Here is a 16183-nt window from a genome sequence, read left to right on the forward strand (position 1 = left end):
CTTCTCTACATAGCAGTGAGAACCGCTTTCTAAGAGGGAAGGGCCAAGGGTCACTGAAGGGGACATCAGTAGCCAAGACCCAAGACCCAGACTAAGGGTAGTTAGGTATAAATTTATCTAAGTTGTCCCCTAATGGTTAACATCCTTTTTTCATATATTGCTCACCCTCAAGGCTTCTCCAAAATCTAGAAAGGGTATGGCCAGATGGAAAGTCAGCTAGGGTGTAGGGACCACCATCAGCTGGAGTCTAGTTCAACAGAGAATTGGTGGGGTGTGCGTCACACAGGAGACCTAGGTCTTTGTTTCCACCCTACCCCACATCTACACACCCTACCCCACATCCACATGCCATCTTCCATATAGCTCTTCCATGGGTACATAGAACCATATTCCTTCAGTGGATAGTGTGTACTGGCACATGGTCCAAATCCTTGGAAGAACATTTATCACTACTGCTTTAGTTTCTTCAATTGATAAGTGAGGATAATATTGTTTATCTGTGAGAGTTATGATAGGGATAGAGTTGTTATCTGTGAGAGTTATCATTTAAGTTACCTTAAATGATAGTCATTCTTATTGTACATTTAAATTATTACATTCTAATCTAACAGGGTTCAGGTACTCATTGATTCTTCTCCTCAGAACATACCCCTGATATGGGTATGTGCATGTGAGTGCTGATGCTCATGGCTGCCAGAAGAGGGCACTGGATCCTCTGCAGTTGGAGTTATAAAGGTGGTTGTAAGTTGCCCCACTCAGAACCTGCACTCAGGTCCTCTAGGAGCCGTGTGTGTAATTAACCATGAAGCCATCTCTTTTCCTTACTGTAATTTCAACCATGGAGAGTCATGGCACAAGGCTCCCTCTTTTTTTTTTCTGCTTTGTATCCACCATGGTGATGGAAGCTAGATTAGTTATCTGTCCCACAACATTTTATTTTATTAATTCATGAAGCATGCTGGGATGCATCATTGGATGTCAAGGACACTAAGGCTCCTCAGGAACTGAGCATCCCTGACCTCATACATCCCCCAGAGGATGACCTTCACACATTTTGACAGATCGGGGTTATCATAGGGCTTCTCATTCTGGAGGCAACATTGTAACAACTTCTTGTCTAATAGTTATTCCTCACTGGATTCAGCCCAAACTAGATTGTCAGTGCTCAGCTCCCTTTTTAGGAGTCTACTTGGAATATGGGGAGCAGAGATGGTGGGTGATGATATGGTAGTAAGGGATAGACAGACAAGAAGAAGGACAGAAAGAGGGTGCAATCAAGTGTATTAGTGTTCTACTCAGACCCAGGATCCAAGCCTCAAAGAAGGGGTTCATGCCCAGAATTTACAAACAAATACATTGCACATTTATTCCTTTCCAGGAAGTTGGTGAACATGGTCTAGGGGCTGTCATCCCTTCTTATCTACTCAGCCTTGAGATGAAAGGCAGATGAGGGAGGCAGGGCATGGCCCCTCCCCATCTATAAGCCAGCTGCCACCAAAGCAAAATGTCCTCCCTTCTCCTCTCTAAACTAAACAGTAGTTTGTCAAAGGGTGAATAAGAAGAAAAGTGACAATTTTCCTTTATGTTAATAAATTGCTTTGGCCTAAAAAACATTAATCAATTTCTTTCCAAAGCACACACACTTCTCAATACTCTGCTATTTGCTTGGCCTTGAAAAGAAAGTCACTTTCAATCCCCTTAAACTGTCAAGACCAGTGGGGGCAGACACGTGGGGGAGGGGTAGCTCCCTAAATCCTAGTGATTATAATAGAACCCTGCTGTGTTTCCATAGAAACATAATGATGTATTCTTCCCTGAATGTACACAAGGGAAGGAGTGAAGAGCAAGGATGTGGGCAAGGTATACAATGTCTGAAGTGCTGGAGGTGCTGGTGAGGAGGTGAGAGGCATTTGTCCCTAAGAATGGAAGAGAAAGCTCTCAGTAAAGAAGAGCAGAGTGGGCAGGGACTGGGTCCCACAGATTGTGATCACACCTGTTGTGGCCTCATATTAGCATGGCCACACAGCTAGGTTATTATTAAAACTCCTACATAGAGCTGAAACCTGGAGATCAAAGAGAGTTACCCAAGGTCAACCAGGAGAACTCAACTCAAAAGCCATTGTCAGTAGCCTCTGGGATGGGCGGCAAGTCAAGCCTAGCAGAGGAGACAGAGTTTACGTTCTGCCTTCTGGCTCTTTGCTTCCTGGGCCTGCCAGTTCTGGGCACATGATAGACTCACTCAGAAACATAATTTTTAATAGGTTTGGAGATACTTGTGAATCTTGGGAAATGCAGGCAGTTCATTATTGCTAGTTTGCTTTGGATTAGGCAGTCAGAAACTCCACACAGAAGGAGAAAGAAGTAGCCAGTGGTGTATGCGTGATCAGATACCATGGACAGAGACCTGGACAGAAGGGCTAAGTGAGAGGTGAGGTGAATACTTGAATCACTCGCCTTAAATTCTGAGAAGCAAGCTCCACAGGAATGATGTCCCAGTCTATCTAGCCATGTCACTGGAATTTAGCACTAGGATGGGTGAGTGGATGGATGGATGGGTAGATGGATACATAGGTGGATGAGTGGATGGATGGCTGAGTAGGTGGATGGGTGAGTAGGTAGGTGGGTGAATGAGTGGGTAAGAGGGTGGATGTATGGGTGGGAGAGTGGGAGGGTGGGTGGATGGAATATTCTATACGAGATAGCAGGCACTCTTAGCATGAGCAGGTATTACTCATTTGCTTTGGGTCTACCTTGTACTCTATCATGAAGATATTTTTATGCCACAGTAGGTAAGGCAAGGCTATTAAGGATCTAAAGGAACTGTGAATATGGTATGGCTATTCCCTACCAACAAGCATGCATGCCTCCAGTGACAGGGCTGAGAATCAGAGTTTGCAACTTACTACTTTAAATTCCTTCCTTGGTGCAATGCATAGGTTGCCTGAGATGACTGTCCCCAGCCTCTGGATCCATCTCCCAAGTTTCCTCTCAGAAAAATGAGGTCCCAGTGGCGTTGACAAATGGCTGCTCCATTCCTCAAGACAAACTAGGGTGCAATACTGGGCAACAGTGGAAGAATGGGACTCAAGGTGTGGGTTTGGATACCTGTGACAAATGAGCTAGCAAACCATGGGCTTTGGCTACAAGGTCTCAAATTGCTGATGATGTGGTATATCATTTACTAAGGACACAGAGCCACCAGTCAAGCAATGCCCGTGCTAGCTGGCCAGACTTTTAATCTATCTGCCATTCCTTTCTCAGCATCTAGAGCAGGATCTGGCACATGGACAATACTTAATCAATCTTGGTTGAATGTCTGGGCGAACATGTGGTGCCTAATCTGTGTTGCATATTGAACATGCACCTGTTTTTCTACACTTGCCTGTGATTCTGGGAGTAGGAAATGCACTTCTTCAGCAGGGTACCACTCTAATGCTTGAGAATAGGGAAGTGACTTGCAGTTGGTGCACTCCGGAGCTTTGCTTTGAAAAACACAATCTGTGTTTCATCCATTATGTAGGTCACCCTGCCAGGATTATGTCCCTGTAGAGAGAACCAGAGAGGAGCAGAAAGAGAAAGGCTCTCCTTTTTAGGAGAGAAGAATCTGGCTGAAGGCTATTGATACTTCCTTCTGCTGGCTACAGGACAGGCCACTCTGCCCTTCTGTCTCTTCCATTTCCGAACACCCAGGACAATGCTGCATTTGGAGTTTCCTTTCTCACATGTGGCAACTGTGGTTCACTTCTACAGCAGCGCTAACTCTGATCTTAAGCTCTGGGAAGTGGCATGAGTATCACAGGCAAGGGCAGGTGGTCTTTTAATGATGGTGGATTTCTCAGCACTTGCTGGGCGTAAAGGACTCTGCCAGTCATGCTTCATCCAGGGCAACGTGGGGCCTGTTTGTTCTTCCTTACACAGTGTTTCATCCCCATCTCTTGCCCCTGGCTAAACAAGGGGCATGCTCCGCTCTTATGGCTGTATTTCTGCCACTTTCTACAGTCCCGTGCTAGCTGTGGACTTTCTGAGAAAACTCTCAACAAGCACTTAGCACTCAAATGCACCTCAAACTGGAAGGGAAGTGAACAGTCAAGGACACAGGCTGGGCAGAGCTGCCTGACAGGACCTGCTCTTCCCAGCCCAGTTCTCTGGGCTCAGGGGAAGCTAGGCAGAGTGAGAGGAAGGCCAAGAGTCCCTGACACATGTTTACCTCCTTTCCAGGCACAAAGAGACTGAGGGAACATCAGGCTCCTGCCTTAGGCCCAGGTTCTTTGCTGACTCTACATTGCTGGGGCTTCTGGGCATCTTGGTCTCATCTGACCTCGTGTTTATCTCAGAAACCTTTGTAGTAGTCAAGGTGGTATGAATGAAATATACTATATACTAAGGACTCCAAACACACATTGAAAATAGGAAAAGGGAGATGGGAGACGCTGCCTAGCAACAGAAGAGGATTTCAGTTTGTCTGTAAATAGGGATGCTAGAAGGCAGACTGATATGTAAAGCTCTCGAAGACATTCCTAAGAGACGCTTCAAAGAGCATAATGTATCAGTGGTAGTAATGTTAATGCTGCTAGTGATGCAGGAATAGGGGTTAACATATGCAAAAGGACTGCAGTATGTCAGGCTCTGCTCTGGCCACGTCATTTAGGTCTATGTCACATATATTGATTTCATTAGCCTTAGGAACATTTCCATTTCATAGATAAGGAAACTAAGCCCAGTTTGATTAGGTGTGCCTTTATATCATTTACATGTTAGTGAATTTGTTTCCGTGAATGCTGTTTAAGAAAAACAGTAACAGTGAAGATCACTAAACTAGAAATGAGAGGAAAGCTAGACCAAATATTTACTGAATACCTGACATGATCTGTGCTTGATTTACTTGACAAAATGAGGTATCATTAAAGGTATTAATTTAATTCAATGGGGAGAAATGGGAGAGTCTTGAAAATGGCTCAACTCTCCCAAAGCCTCCCCTCCCCCTGGCACTTGGTCCCTAATGGCTTAGTAGTTGATTCCAAGGACCTGCTCTTGTGTGCTCTGGGTAAGGGGTGTGTGTCATTTTCAAGTCAGTGTGTGTTATTTTGAAGTTACTCTCTCCCTTCCTCTCTGACTTCCAGTGTAGAGTACGATTTCCGGCAGCAGGAAGGCAGGTTCCATGAGGTTCTCCAGAGCCTGGAGGAGGCGGAACCAGTTGAGGAAGCACCTTCGCCACCCAAATCTCCGGCAGAAGCCCCAGTCCCCGAGAAACAGGACTTACGGAGGAAGAGCAAGAAGGTGAAAAAGAAGTGCTTCTGGTGGATATGAGAAGATTGGGGCTCCCTGCATCCCTTCCTGAGAAGGGGGGGTCGCCTCAAGGCCTCCCCGATCCTCTGCAAAAGTGCAGGCTGAGATCCTCTTGACCTGTGAGACAGGAGTGCCTCAGAGCTGGTATACCACTGGACACCTGGTCACCAACCTTACCTTAGTGTGCGCCAAGGCTTGCAGAGGATTTTGTGGACACTTGCGTGGCCAATTGTTGCCGAGAGCTCCCTGTCCCTCACAGCTGGGCTTCACCCTCATCCGCTAAGCTCAGATTCCCACCATTAGCTAATGCTCAGTGCACTCCCCCCACTTCCCTGGCAGCAGGCATTTCCTCCCTACCCTGAGGTACCCCAAAGGTACAGAAATAAGTCTGTGTTGTGCACTGCAAGAAGAGGAGCATTGTGAGCAAGCATCCTAGAAAATATCACACAATAAGCTGGCAGGGTTCTAGGATTTACTATACAAAAGCACAACAGAAGTGAGTAGAGCCTAACAATGCCCTGAATGTATTAAGTTGTCCTCTTTTTTTCAACTAGCTGTTAGATTTCAAAGCGAATGGCTGTGTTCTTGTAAAGTATGGGGTGTGGCAGAGTAAGGTTGCCCATGGGTATTAGGCACTTATTGTGTTATCTGTGTGACTGGAACTCAGGTGACTTTCATAGCTGTCACTTAATTATCATATGTCTCTGTATGCCCGGTGGGGGGTAATTGAGGGGGCTTTAATGTTAGGGTCATTTACCTGTTAGCGTTCATTTTACCTGTAACATTAAGGGTCTTAAGACTTAGCAACTTGTATGTCAGTATATCTTATCAAGTGACGTTAACAAGGCTTAACTACAATATAGCATTTTTTCCTCATCCACCCATCCTTGTGACAACCATGTAGATAGGCCCAAACATGTTACTCTACAGTTACCCTTCCAGGTGACCAGGTTGCTGTCACCTGATCTAGGAAGAAACAGGACTGAGAATGAGAATGGAAGCTCCCTCTTCCACAAAGATTTGAGCTCCTTAAGATCTAGCTCGTTCCATTGACAAGACCTCCACTCATGGATGTCCGGTCAAGCTTGCACACCAAGCCAACTCCTAAAGCAGTGTGATTAAGTAATTGCTACCTAGTCAGGCTGAATAGGAGGCAAGGCTTGGAGACCTCTGCATTAAGTTCAATGTTCCTTCAGCCTGTGATTGGACTGACAACTGCCAGAAATGTGAGCCACACCTAAGCGAAGAAAGCATTTGATAACCGCCCCCTTGCCAAGGACCCGGTGTCTGAGTGAGTCTCTGCTGGACACGTGGGGTGTGTGTACCTCACTGCCAACTGAGGCTAATTGAACAAACCACTCCAACAATTTCACCTCCCTTGTCACAGTGCTGCGGTGCAAAAGCTATTTCAGGGAGAGTGAGGGAAACTTGGCAAGGAATCTGGGCTTGCACTATTTAAGTCTTGGGATGTCATTTGAGATGTTCTCTCTGTTTCTAGTGCAATGTTTAAACCCACAACGTGAGACCAGAATATAGAATGTCAAGTTAGAATTAAGATAAATATACTTGTCATGCTTAAGAAACCACATTTCAATTAGATATGTTACCACTGGCCAAAAGCCACAGATCTTTCTTTCTGTATCCACACACTCAACTCTCAGTTGGCCCCAGCAATGGAAAAAAACAGTAGTACATAGGATAATCCAATAAGCAAACTCATTTGGGATCTCTTATATAATTTTATCTTGCAGTGGGGCTTCCATCTTAATTTGTTTTGCTTACACTAATTTCAAATGAATTTATATTCCAGAATATCAGGATGGAATGAAAATATTCTTGCACTTAGACCTCAGAGACCCAGGAAATAGAATAGCCTAATCCACTAACCTGGAGAAAATGGTATAATTGTGTGCTTTCTTGACTGGGCTGAAGAATGACTACACCCCCTGATTTCTAAGCTCTGTATACCTCCTAACAGTGGGGGAGCGCAGCTGTGAGAGCTAACTGCAGCCTTTGTACTGGTTAGCCTGGAGAAACGAGGAGATGTCTGGGGTGGCTCTTATCTTCACCTGTATATGGCAAGTTAGGGGCCTTGTATAAACTCAGAACTGAATGAGATGAAGATAGGACTGAAAAATGTTAACATTCCCTGAGAGAAAAATCAACCAAGGTCATGTGATTTTATACCAAAGCACAACACCACATCGCATTGCTTAGGCCACACCAATCTATACCTGGAGAGAAGGTTCCTTCTGGTAATTGAATCCTGAACATCAGTATGGGGGGAAAAGGATTGATAAACACCAGCCTGCTGAACAGAAAGGGTCATCACTACATTAAATAAAAAAACATACTCATATATACCAAAACTCTATAATCTGTTACTCGTGTTGAGTAGCAATGCTTCTTTGTAAAATAGTATGTAATATGATATTCTACAGAAATGCTATACTTGAGGTTATATGGTTTTATGGAAAGAGATTCATTTAGCAAAAATTACTTTTATGAAATGGAAGGAGAAAGGACTGATGGGCCTGTTTAAATTGCAGGGGTTTAATGTAGCTGCTCCCTCTATATAAAACACTCAGCATCCCTGGAACTTAATGCCAGCTCATCTGTAGAGCGCCTTCTTGAAGACAATGTATCACTGTAAGGTTTTGTAAATTTCTAAACTGTTTTAAATGGGATATTATCTTTTGCAATAAACTTAAGTATTTTTCCTAGGTCTTAAGACTCGGTTATTAGCTTGGGTTGAGTTGAGTTATGAAATTTTAACTCGACAAAAAAAGACTTAGTAGCCCCGAAGGCAAAGAGTTATAATACCCAACTTGTTTATAAACAAGAATGGACTCAGAAATGTGTGTGACACCAATCACGGGAGCCTTGTGTCCTGACCATAGAGGAGGTGACCTGTACCAAGGAACTACTCCCAGCTGCCTTCAAGGGGCCACACAACTCATCCATGGTTCAACTTTATGCACAGACACCTGACTAGCTTCATTCATATCTCTCTTTAATTACTTTTGGATGAACAGTTTTCCTTGAAAGACATCTTTACTTAAAAGACATCATCAATCCTGGGAAAATTAGTATCGTGTTCCAAAATTTGAACATGAGATAATAGTTTGCTTAGATTCAAATGAGCTCCTGCTTTTGAAGGTTGAGGGATCTAAGCCTGAGACCAGTTCATTTTTGGAAAAGATATTGGCAAATGTGTTCTAATGGCATGTTAACACCAAACCTGCTACCTCTTTCGACTAGAGAGGGAGAATTAAAAAGAACTTCCCCCTGGTGTGAGTCAGGGTTTGAGCTGCTATGTCACCGAGGCCTTGTTTCTATCTAGAGGATGAGACTCCCCCTCTGTGAGGTAACAAAAGCAAAGTAACACCCTGGGCATGAAATTAGAAGTCTTGGATTTAACAGTGACCCTATCAGCTGAGCTTCTTGGCTCGGGTGTTACGAGCCAGAAACCCTGATCCTAAGAGGACATCTGACAATTAGCTGAAAGGAGCTCTAAACACAGTGAAGGGTACACAACAGGCACCCAGTAAATACACATTCATTCCTCTGCTCATTGAAGGAAACCGGGGGAAGAAGACCCAGTGCTTCTGTGAGACCGCATTTGGTGTCAGATGCAGGTTTAAGATCATCTCAGGGCCAGGAACCAACTCATTCTGGCTTATAAATCCCTTAGCTAGCAGGACAATGTATGATAAATAATGGGTGCTCTGTGGTTCAGAGATACACGTTGGCCAATAGCACCTAGTGTAGCATTCTGGGGGAAAGGAGACTGTTGTGGTATTATTGCATTAAATTCCCAGAAGGGCGAAAGGTCCTTCCATATGCAACATCACGAGGTATAACTGGATGATTTGCCCAAGGATACTAGAACTTTGGAAATGGGTTCTGGAAGCACCAATGTTAATGTGTAGTGTGTGAGGAGCTGGCCAAATCCAGCTAGCACTTAGGTTGGACTTGAAGTCCATTCTTACTGTGGTCAACTGAGCAGAGTCCCCAGCACGATCTTCACTCACAAAGGATCTAACTTCAGGTCAGTCCAGGCAACTTGCTGGATGCTAAAAATGTCTCTGCTTTTCAGTTCCAAGCCAAGGGAGATGTTTTATGATTGTTACTCCCTTTGAACAGGAGAAGGCTGGGACACACCTCCCGACTCTGCGCTGTTTGCTAAAGTCCATGTTTGGCCAACATAATGATCATAATCACCCATTTAAGTACTTCCACTTCAATTTTCTCCCATCTCCCTTAGACTGACTGACAGCCCAAATACCTAGTGACCATGTATAGCTCCTAATCCCAAAGTTTCACAACAACACCATCTCTTCCTGCTTTCTGTGGAGCCCTCAGCCCACAAAAATAATACACACCTCAGACACCACACAGCTTGGTTCTCCTTCATGTCAGAGAACCTTACTGCCCCATGGCAGGCACCTTATTGCCCACCACAATAGGGTCTGTGAGGAAACCCTTCTCTTTCGAGTACATACTCACCGTGTCCCTCTGTGCCCAGTTTCTGGCAACACATTCATCTACCACCATGACCACAAACCATATCAGATGTCCTTGTGAATCACCAGGGACCTTGCCCTCAAAGTGTATGACCTAGCTATCCTTAAACCTATATATATTTGCCACTCTTTAGTGAATGTCCTTGTCTGTCTAGTCTTCCCGGGGTAGGAATCCTGCTTACTGTCAGTTGCCTGTATATGCCCAGCACTCACTACATTGGAGCTTAGATGTTGAAGGAGTAAGTTAATTAGGAAATTGGATCCAGTGAAGGAGTTACTAACTCTCAACATACCCACCCCATGGCTTTCCCCTTCTTACTGGCAGGATATTCATAAAGGATGGCATATTGCGGGCACCCAGCCTCTGGATCTGCACCCCTGGAACTGGAGGCTTTAAAAGGAACAGTGCCCAAGGCTTTCAACTTTTCCACGGCTGGCCTGGCTTTCAGGACTGAGGAACACCAGGACACAACTGTCCTCACCCTGCACCTTTATTGACAGCCCCACTTAACCTTGCTTCAGAATAAATTGCCATCATAATTAAATCCCAATGTATTCTGCACATTTGACCAAGATACTGCCCAACTGTGTGAGAGAGAAAATGAGTTTTGAAATTAAAGCAGATTGTTAACTATTTTTGCTGTAATGTTTCTATTAAAATGCCAGCATTTATTACATGTGACCCAGTCCATTTCAGACACAATGCAATTTAAAACAGACAGGGGCCGTCTACTCAAGGAACATTTTAGGCGAAGCGTTTTGCCTTGGCTTCAACCATGATTAAAGTGGAAAGACAATAACATCACACCAAAGGATTATTTGCTCCCAAACAAATAAAAGCTTTATTATCATGAAAGGCTTTCAAAAAATTTTCACAATCCATAAGTATATTAAATTTCATTCAAATGAAACCCATTACTTTCTTCCTGACAGAACCTAAACATACATTGTTTAGACCATTAGCTAGCCCAGTGACCTCTACGTGTCACAGCAGCCTGGGTGCCCAGGTAGCACATTCAATATCATGACATCTGGTTATGCTAACAGAGCAGCCCTCCATCTCATATACCAAACTGAGGCATTTCAATCGCTGGACTCCAGCACAAGCCCACAGCCTTGCCACTGCGTCCACCAAATAACTGACCCCTGCCTCACCCCAAGCAGAAATCATAACAGATGACAGAAGGATCTTGGGGCTACATGTCATTGTCCTCTGTTTGCATTTTTTTCCAAATACAAAATATTCTCTCTTTAATAGTTGAGGCTTGAGGATTAAAGAGTAACATCAAAATGCAACTCAAAGCATCAGTGTTTATAAATTCAAAGTGCTGGCCGGACTACCATTAGCAGGGTTAGATCTCTGTCTCTCTGCCACTAACAGGTACCCCAGGGTCTGACGAAGTGTAGAAGAACCTCAGCCCATCATCAATGAACACTTACAGAGCCTCTTCTCTGTGCCATGCCTGCTGCCAAGGACACTGCATGTGAAGCCCTGACCTCACAGGCTGTGTTGTCTAATGAGGGCATCCCAACCCCCTTCTACCCCCACACCGCAGTGAGCAGAGGTCCCCTCCCAGATTCCCTCTACCTGGATCTACCTGGATGTCAAATCACTCTCCTTTGATCTGAAGGTGTAAATCCTCCTGGGACTCTGTCCATCATCCTGCGCTCGCCCCCACCCCCGCCCCCAGTGTGGTAAACTCCTTGACGGATCCTTTTGAGGTAGATGGTTGGCTAAATCATCCCTGATTTGTGTCTCTAACTGCACCCCACCACCACCACCCCAGAGCATAGATGCTCACTCACTTCTACAACAAACTAGACTCATAACTGGGCTCCAAGCTAACCCCCTAACCTCAACCTCTTGCTAGCTCCCTTCCAATCTCATCATTGCTTGAAAAGTCAGAGGGTATTAAGTACTTGTGGGTGCGTCTTCTCCCACTACCGCTCAGACCACCATCCATTACCCATTTATCATGAGGAATAATTTGTACTTTGAGGGAGGGTAAAAGTTGGAGTTCACAATATATTGTTAGTAAATGGTAATCATGATTCCAGCAGAAGCCTGAAATCACAGCATCTATGAGACCAAGGCAGGAAGACAAACAACTTCAAGACCGGTCTGGGCTACAAAATGAGACTCCATAGCAAATAAAAATCAAAACCAACTAACCAAACAATAACAACAACAAAACAGTAATAATGAGCTCTCTTTCCTTGACCTTCCAGTGATGATGACCAGCACTTGTCTGCTCCCTCCCATTTACTCCTCCAGCATTTCCCACAAGGTATTGATGACAAGTGCCACTTTTCAACAGAATGAATGGAGGCAGAAGAGGGGAGCCATTTGTCAAAGCACAAGATATGGAGAGTGGGAGGGAGTGATGGGGGATAGGGGTCTTTTAAGGTCTGTCAAAATGGGGAGCCAGGTCCCTTAAAACTCCTATGACAACAGCAAGCACCAAATTAAACACGGTCTGCTCTCTGTGATTTTCTCACCCTGTCCCATCCCTGGTCCCTGTTGGTCACTCCACCCTGAGTGCCCACGGTACTGCACAGGATTCCATTGTTCACGTTACACTGGGATTTCTTTCATCAATCTCTCATGCTCCTCTCCACTAGGAAGCAGAGTCCTAGGAGACAGGAGTTATCACTCCATCCCTGGGAGCCTCCATGGGAGTCCTACATCATGTGAGATGCCATAAATGCGCTATAGGTTCTGCTGAGTGAGTTAGGAGAAAATGTGAACACAGAGAAGAAAAACTAGGGGCCAAGGTCAGGTCCTGCCTGCTGCCCACCCACCCCCATCTTTCAAATAAAGCCCTGGGCTCTCCTGGCTTCAAAGGATGTTTAGAAGGTGAGATTTTGTATATAGGAAGAGGCTTCAGGAAGCTGGCTTTCTCTGTATTTCCTATTTTTTAAAGAAATGGTGCTTGAGGTTTTTATGACCATGAGAACAAAGTGAAGTTATTTCAGAAAAAAAAATGAAACTCAAGACATTTGCAATTCAAGCTGGGCAGTGGTGGCACATGCCTTTAATCCCAGCACTTGGGAGGCAGAGACAGGCAGATTTCTGAGTTCAAGGCTATCCTGGTCTACAGAGTGAGTTCCAGGACAGCCAGGGCTACACAGAGAAACCCTGTCTCAAAAAAAAAAAAAAAAAAAGAAAGAAAGAAATTTACAATTCCTGAGTGCACCTACCTCAGAAGGTGCTGACTGAGGTTAGAGCCTGTGTCCAGCCTCTGCGAGGCCATGGGGTCTGGTGAGGAACTGCACTTCTCCTTCCCAGATCTCAGCCCCCTTGATGACTTCCCTGCGGTTCTGTTCCTAAGGCCCTTCCTACGCACTGAGTCACAGAACATTATTATTTATTTGAGAAAGCCCTGATGGATGCCACTTAAAGACTAAAAGGCACCCCTGAATGAATTTGGCAACAAGTCTAGAAAAGTGGGTTCTGATTTTGAAGGACCACTTGACAGAATTAATTCCTTCAAGTAACTCAAGAGGAACTGTGCCCTTGTGGGGACAACAGGGACCTGAGGCTCATGCCTCTTTCATTACAGTGCTTCCAATGGTCTGATCTTTCTCCCCGGGGATTAGGTGATTGGGGGCAAGCCATTAGCAAGTATTTTTTTATGGGCTCCTTAATAGCTCTTGAGAGGATTGCTATAAAGGCTGGAGTTTGGTGCCACGTGGCTCTCTGTTTTTAGGCTTGAGATACAGCTACTTGCTGTGGCATCCGGCCTCCCCAGAGCTTTTAAGTCTTCATGTAATGAGTGAGAGAATAGAGGGACTGGGTCTTAGAGCCCCCACCACATGGACCCGTTAAACCTTTGCCATTTTATAACTAGCCTGCTTTAGGTACTTTGTTATAGTAATGCAAAGCCGACAGACATACCCTGCACCTTATCTGTCCCACTGAACATTCCAACAAAGGGCCATGAAACCCTCTGAGCCTCTCACCATGTCAAGTCAGAAAAAAGGACTTGAGCATGAAAGATAACAAAAAGAAAAGAGGACCAGCAAGATGGTTCAGTGCTTAATGAGGCTTGTGACCAAGTCTAACCATCTGGATCTCAGGAACGCACAGTAGGAGAGGTACCTAAGCTGTACTGTGACTGCATATGTGACATAGCATATATGCATGCCCATATATATGTACACATACACACATGAGACATAAATAAATGTAATTTAAAAGAAGGAGGAGGAGAGGAACAACAACAACGATATCAACAATAACAACTACCACCACCCAGTTCTTACTTCCCCAGGGCCTGCTATTTGTTAAGGTTGAGGCTCTGCACACAAAGGAACTAAAGGACCAAAGTCATTAAATAGGCTCCTCATCCCTAAGAAAGGTATGGTATAGTTCCCCACTTGTCAGATCCCTTCAGAATCCACAGCTTGCTTCACTGCCCTTCGACAGCAATGCTGACTGAGATGGTGGTCAGCCAAGGCCAAAGGCAGACATTCTGTTCTAAAGATGGGCTCCAGTGCCGGGAAACAGCACAAGAGATTCTGCAGAGTCTTATCTTTAAGAACACACTTAAAGTCACTTGCCCCAAATCAGATTTGCATAGCTCCACTAACACAAGCCAAAAGGCACTGGGTTATTTGGAGATAATTTTGTTAAAACTTCGATGACATAATAGTGCATTTCCCAGCATTTGCTGAATGATTCCCAAATTCTATGTTTGTGTGTGTGTGTGTGTGTGTGTGTGTGTGTGTGTGAGTCCCTTTCCTGGTGCTGACAGCTGCATCCTTGCATGACCAGTGATGGTCCCACTGGAATACCAGTTTCCTAAGGTGAGAAGCTGACCTGCTCTGCAGCACCCCAAGGTGATGGTCCCCAAGTCAAATGGAGGAAAATCCTTGGTGGTAGTAATATCAGTCTCCATTTAAACAAACAGGGCACTGTCCCTGCATAGGCTGCTCCATGGGCAGACCAAGGGGGAGGCCTGCCCATGAAGCCCTTCCGATTTCCCATCTCTGAGGCTGATGTGTGGTCAGAAGATGAAGCAGGCTCTTCTCCAATCTGCCAGAAAGAACCCTTTCACAGGGCTGGGGCAGAACTGTAGAATTTTATATAGAGAAGATCCTTAAAAGGAAGCCTGGCATTGAAACAGAGCTTTTCTCACCTATTTTTAAAATCAGACCTTTTAAAAATCTCATCATCCACTTGTCCTTTGGATTGGTTTGCTCTTCCCATTAAGTCACTCCCTGAGGTTGGACTGAGCATCTGCTACACTCGAAGTCCTTGACAGTGGGACAAAAACCCCAACCACACAAGGACACAGTTCCTTCCCCCAGAAGTCTACTAAGTTCCCCTACAGCCTGCTATGGAACACAAATGGGAAAAAAAGAAAATCCAAGTCCAGTGTGGAAATAATGTAATCGCAGCATCTACAGGTCGCCAGAGACAATGTCTAAGAAATGGAAGACCACAAGACGGAATAGGTAAGGAGTCATACACCTCCCCCCCTAGAGTTCCCTGGCCTGCACCCACTTAGAGCTCTCTTTTTAATCCACCCACCCAAAGGTTTCACAACATTCAAGACCCAGATTCAGTTCATGGCATCAACTTTTGATAGGTGACTTCTGTCCTATATGCAGTGACCCCCTTGACAGTTGAAAGACTGTGTGTATGTGTGTGTGTGTGTGTGTGTGTGTGTGTGTGTACATGTGTGCATGCATGTATATCCAATTATTCCCTAATATGGATCTATGAGCTTCCATATAAGAGCACTGTGCTCTAAGCATAGGACCTGTGCCCCTCCCCCATGCTACCAGTTTAGATAGTATGAGCATCATGCTATCCACCTGGTAGATAGACGCTACCTTTGTGTTACCAACCTGAAGTCAGGTCCCTTGCATGATTTTTAGTATTTTCTTATAACAAATTTCTTAATCCCTCTAGTAAACAAACATACATAAGCATAAACATTCCCATACCTACACATGAATACAGACACATATACTTACACATACACAGAGAGGGAAGGTTGTGTGGAAGCACTGTGAGAGAGACAGGTAGATATGGGATTCCCAGAGGGTCCACTTAACTAGGCCTCCATCTGTCAGCATTGTGGAGGCCCAGACACTTTCTCATCCAAAAGGTTCTTTGGAGGAGCCCTTTGGTGGAAGATTAGATCTGGAAAGGACAAGTGGGGAGGCCATGTGTGCTCTTTGGAGATGTAGCAACGGCAGCAAAGAAAGAGATGGGCTGGACAGTGGTGGCAAATGCCTTTAATCCCAGCATTTGGGAGGCAGATTTATGAGTTCCAGGACAGCCAGGGCTACACAGAGAAGCCCTGTCATGAAAAACCAAGAGAGAGAGAGAGAGAGAGAGAGAGAGAGAGAGAGAGAGA

The 16183-nt window shown here is 44.9% G+C and overlaps 2 protein-coding genes across 5 annotated transcripts in view; one reads left to right on the top strand and one right to left on the bottom strand.

Annotated features, from left to right (window-relative positions):
- Insyn2b (inhibitory synaptic factor family member 2B) overlaps positions 1 to 8009 on the top strand; it is a 108861-nt gene extending 100852 nt beyond the window's left edge. For 3 of the 4 annotated variants that reach the window (XM_031350587.1, XM_031350585.1, XM_031350586.1), the window contains one exon: positions 5121 to 8009. In XM_031350587.1, the coding sequence (XP_031206447.1) occupies positions 5121 to 5307 (187 nt within the window). In that variant the 3' untranslated portion in view covers positions 5308 to 8009. The remainder of the gene's footprint in view (positions 1 to 5120) is intronic. The other variant, XM_031350588.1, reaches the window with a different exon arrangement.
- Positions 1 to 16183, bottom strand: part of Dock2 (dedicator of cytokinesis 2) — a 416864-nt gene that overhangs the window by 191596 nt on the left and 209085 nt on the right. The window lies entirely within an intron of this gene.

The sequence above is a fragment of the Mastomys coucha genome, unplaced genomic scaffold, assembly GCF_008632895.1.
Source record: "Mastomys coucha isolate ucsf_1 unplaced genomic scaffold, UCSF_Mcou_1 pScaffold5, whole genome shotgun sequence".
Classification (NCBI taxonomy): Eukaryota; Metazoa; Chordata; class Mammalia; order Rodentia; family Muridae; genus Mastomys; species Mastomys coucha.